The sequence below is a fragment of the Centruroides sculpturatus genome, unplaced genomic scaffold, assembly GCF_000671375.1.
Source record: "Centruroides sculpturatus isolate CEXI.00-Female unplaced genomic scaffold, Cexi_2.0 scaffold85, whole genome shotgun sequence".
In the NCBI taxonomy this organism is placed as follows: Eukaryota; Metazoa; Arthropoda; class Arachnida; order Scorpiones; family Buthidae; genus Centruroides; species Centruroides sculpturatus.
Window position 1 is genome coordinate 1,527,998 of NW_019384798.1, and position 5,028 is coordinate 1,533,025.

Consider the following 5,028-nt stretch of genomic DNA (forward strand, 5'->3'; position numbering starts at 1 on the left):
AAGAGATATTCTACACGAAATATTTTGAGTTTCTACAAAAACACTTCACAGCAGGAAATGTCAAGATATATTCTAAAAAACAGTTGTCAGAGACATCTGTTGTTTTTATGAGAAAGTTATCTACGGGACGGCCAGCTACATTGAAAGGTTATTCCGAATCGTAGTAACTTCAATGCCATTTGAAGATGTCGGTATAGATGGTTGTTCGTCAGTAGCGTGCCGTCCATGGAAGGTGGGGAAGCGCGGCTTCCCTCGTATTTTCTAAAATATAAATGCATATTGCGCGATTATTTTCATATTGTAACGCGCTTTGAATTACTTAAAATTAATATTTTATTATAACCTTATTATGTATTGTTAAAATTAATCATATTCGTCATTGTAAACCGAATTAGGCTTGAGTTAGGCGCTGTCTGTTCATTTTTTGTACGTCCGACCGTCGAAAGACCCCTCGGGATCGAGTCTGTTTATAATTTGAAAGATAACCTTGTCGGTTGTATATACGAAAGGTAAATTGTTTACAAACCGAGTCTTTGTTTATCTGACAAATGTATACTTTATTTCGTCAATTGTTCACGATAGCGGGTGCCTTTTGTGTCAGATTCAAGTCGAATGTACTGTATGTAAACTAATAAATGTTTTCGTTAATCTTATCTCGCCTTTTGATTCGTTCACGGTTACTAGAAATCACCACACATATCTTGTTAGAAATTTCTATACACGTGAAAAACAACGATAAGATTTCTGTTGTATATTCCAATATAAATCCGTACTGTACACTCATATTCCCAACGGAAGCGCCGTATTGTCGAATAGATGACAGCTTCCACGGCCAAAATATCTGTAAAGAAGATTATAGGCATTGGCGCATGGACTTTACAGAGCACCAATCCGACGTAATTTAGCTGGTGGCTGTTACGCACCAACGATTCCATCCATTAGCCACTGGAAGGGAGCTATTTGACTAAGTGCATTGTTTTACCATTTAAAAAGTAAAGAATATTCAGTGTAATATTTACGTACGTTTCTTTACAGAGCTATATTTAATTATAATTTTCTTTTAATTATACTGTATTTATATTGACAGACTTTCGGGCATAAAATCTGCAGTATTTTTATCACTTTTTCGTGGTAATGATTTTAAATATTACGAAAAACAATTTTCCCAACCGAGTCTTAATTCTTTAAGTAAATTTTATGCAGAATTTTTTGATTTATCCCAAATTACGTAGTGAATCGCAATATTCGTATTCGTGTCCGGACTCTACTGACCAGTCACTCTTAGACATAAAAAATGTAATTAATGACGACGTGAACAATGATGTGTAGTAGTGCCGCAGCGTAGCCACACTTCTTCCCGCTGTGGTTAGTCTTTCTGTTTAATAAGCTACATAAAGATGTTATACAACTCGTCAGAAAAGTAAAACCGATCTGATCTGAGAAGCGTGTTTTGATTTAATTTAAACGGGGCTAATTAAAAAAACACTTTAACTTCGGATACTGCGAACATCTTTGAATAAACGGGGGCTCTCGAACCTTCTAGACCAGAGGTCTTCAACCTGGGTTCCGCGGAACCTAGGGTTCCCTGGAACGTTGACGGGGTTCCGCGAGTGATCACTATTTGCTCGGCCAAAACACACTAAAAATGGAAATCATTTATACAAGGAATTTTTCAGGTAGGAACGGGGTAATGGACTGTCTTATTAAAATATTAGATTAATATAATATTTAGATAAAAATTACAATATTAATATAAATTGGATATAAAGTGGCAGATGATTTTTAAAAATAAATATAAATAAATACTTTATGGATAAAATAAAATCTTGAAATTCGGTAAAAGTCACGCGCTTCAAATACACCGATCGAGACGCGCGACGTCGCATATTAGTTCTGTTAATCTCATCCAGTCTGTTAAATACAATCACGTACAAGCGTACAAGCGAGTATTTATTTTGTTTTTATATCATAATTGATAACTCTTATTATTTATTTACAATTTAATTAGACTACCGTAGCAATAATGGATATGTGGTTGAAAACTGGTAAGCTCCATTGCACGGATTGCGGAACTAGTTTCGCTACTACTGTTGATAACGAACCAGATGTTATTACCAAAAAGTTGTCTGGTAATTCGGAGTTACCCGTTTGTAAAAAGCGGAAGTATAATGAAGAATACATAAAATTTGGTTTTACACGGATGGGTGATAAAAATGAACCAAAAAGGTTACGCGTCGAGTGCGAACGTGTGACGCGCAATAGCGGTTTAAATCCCGCAAAATCGAAAAGACATTCGGAAACAAATCAACCAACTTTACAAAATAAAAATGTTGAGTATTTTAAAAGAAAATGGAATGAGTCGAAGAATAGAAAAAAAGACAAAAAAGTCCTTTATGAACTTTGTTAAAAACGATCGTGATAATGCTTTGGAAGTATCGTATCGTGTCAGTTATGGTAATGCTCAACAGGGCGAAGCTTATACGATGGCTGAAAAATTAATTGAGCCACGCGTAAAAGATGTAGTTACTACCACGATTGGGGAAGAACGCGCTAAATTAGTCGATCGTATCCCCCTTTCGGATACTACAGTTTAAAGGCGTGTTAAAGATACGTCTATTTTTGTGAAAATGAGCTCGTAAGACATTCGCCAGCTTCCGAACACGGATTTACTATTCAACTCGACGAAACTACAGATATAGCTGGATTAGCCATCTCGCTCGTTATGGCGAGATATATCCGCGGAATGGCTACTCGAGAAGATACGCTAATTTGTAAAAGTTTGCCAACTGGAACAACTGCGTAAGAAATTTTTAATTTGATAAATTCATATTTCAAAAAGCAAGATATATATGGGGATTTATGTCATCAAGCACGTGCCGATGGAGCCGAGGCAATGCTCGGTAAATTGAACGGCGTAGTCGCACGCGTGAAACAAAAAAATTTTCAGACGAGAAGTACTCATTGGTACTAATTGTCGTCTTCGTCGACGGGCTTTGGCAGTGACGAAAATGCCAGAAGAGCTAAAAGACGTACTTAATGATTGCGTTAAAATTATAAATTTTATCAAATCAAGACCATCAAATTCGAGAGTTTTCAATTTATTGCGTGAAAATATGGGAAGTTTATATAAAACACTACTGTCGCGCGCAGACGTCCGTTGGTTAACTCGTGGAAAAGTGTTAGCAAGGTTTTGCCAATTAAAAGATTAAATAAGAATTTTCTTATCCGAACCTGCGCCTCAATTATAACAAAAATTAAATGATGCAGTTTGGATTCAGAAAATGGTATATCTAGCAGATATTTTTACCTATTTAAACGAGCTCAACGCGTGGCTCCGAGGAACAAATATCAATATTTTCAGGGTACAAAGTAAAATCGACGCTACTCTTTTAAAATTGAAATTTTGGGTAGTTTGAATGCTTTCCTAATTTGCACAATATTTTAGTAGACGGTAACGCTAATCTCGATAAAAATGTAAAAAATAATTTGGTCCAACATTTATAAGATCTGCAAAAAAACTTTTGCCAATGCTTTCTTGTTCAAAAAGAAAAATTATCTCGAATTGAAAATCCTTTTCGAGACTGCCACACCTCCGAACTCCATATGAAAGAAAGAGAAGGACAAATTGATACGTCGACCGACACTCGATTGAAACTAAAATTTAATCGAATTGATATTATGCATTTTTGGATCGACATTAGGAACGAATATCCTGAAATTGCCAAAAGAGCCGCGAAACATTTAATGTCATTTGTATCGACCTATATATGTAAAAAGTCTTTCTCTTTGTATGCAGCCACAAAAACAAAACACAGAAACTGATTAAATGCCGAAGATGACGTTAGGTTGCGGATTTCGACAATTATTCCCGATGTAAAAATGCTTTGCGATAAAAAATAACCGCAGTCGAGTCATTAAAAGAATTTTCTTTTCATTAATTTGTTATAATATAAAATATTGTTAAGCAAGAAATGAGAAAATTATCATCCAGGCATTAAACAACTTTAAAAATTTATTAAGTGGTTTTATTTACTGATTCTGGATTCTAGAAATAATATAAAGTCCTTCCAACTTATACATTGTACATAAATATACATATTCTACACTGCTGGCCATTAAAATTGCAACACCAGGACCATATGAAAGGAAGAAGAGGTTGGGATATGCGAATGATTAGTATTTCAGGGCATTTAGACAATGCAGGAGGGACAAACGACATCTGAAGCACTGCATAAAAGAAAAGTTGTGCAGTGGATTTCTCATTCGAAAATTGCTTTGTAAGGTTGGGGTTTCAATAGAATATTGTGTTATGCCTCGAATAAGAAGAAGAAATGCTTACCAGCAAGTGTAGGAATTTGATAGAGGCAAGATCGTTGCCTATCAAGAGTGTGGATTATTGTTCCATGATATTGCCACTCTCACTGGTCGAAATCCAACCACTGTCATGCGAATATGGAATCGATGGGTTGCTGAGGGTCTTACTGAATGGCATGCAGGATCTCAATGCCCTCCCATGACTAACGCCCGAGAGGACAGACATATTGTGAGGTTGGCCATGCAAAACTGTATAACCACATCACAGACCATTAGTCAGGAAATGAGCTTGTTTCAGCACGTCCAGTATCTGCTCGTACGGTGCGATGATGTTTGTATAGGGTTTCTCAAACGGGATTCCGAGATCCCGGTTGTTTTTTTAACCCGAGAAATATCCCGGGAAATTTTTCTTATCCCGGGAAATCCCGCAAATTTCTTAAAAATTCACTTTTTTTCTTATTTTGTGTTAAGGTTGAGGAATTTTGCAAATAGAAAGCATAATTAACTCATTCACTGTCAGAATACATTTGTATTTATTAATTTTAAACCTACCTATTAGTTTTTTTTAAATTTTTGCTCGTTATAGCATGTCACAAATGGTCAATAATCAATATATAGCTTATTTGTGGCAGGACTATAAAAATTCTTTACTTGTCGGAACCTGTAATATCTGGAATAATTGTGCTTACGCTGTCTTGAGTTTTAACCATGCCC

The 5,028-nt window shown here is 35.7% G+C and overlaps 1 protein-coding gene and 1 pseudogene across 1 annotated transcript in view; both read left to right on the forward strand.

The window, feature by feature from the left end:
• The first annotated feature begins 2,023 nt into the window (after window positions 1–2,023).
• Window positions 2,024–3,504, forward strand: LOC111629470 (annotated as a pseudogene).
• Window positions 3,505–4,444: 940 nt separating this feature from the next.
• The window catches only part of LOC111629471 (dimethylaniline monooxygenase [N-oxide-forming] 5-like), an 8,527-nt gene continuing 7,943 nt past the window's right edge, over window positions 4,445–5,028 (forward strand). Inside the window, exon 1 of the mRNA XM_023373388.1 lies at window positions 4,445–4,543. Within this exon, the coding sequence (XP_023229156.1) occupies window positions 4,445–4,543 (99 nt within the window). The remainder of the gene's footprint in view (window positions 4,544–5,028) is intronic.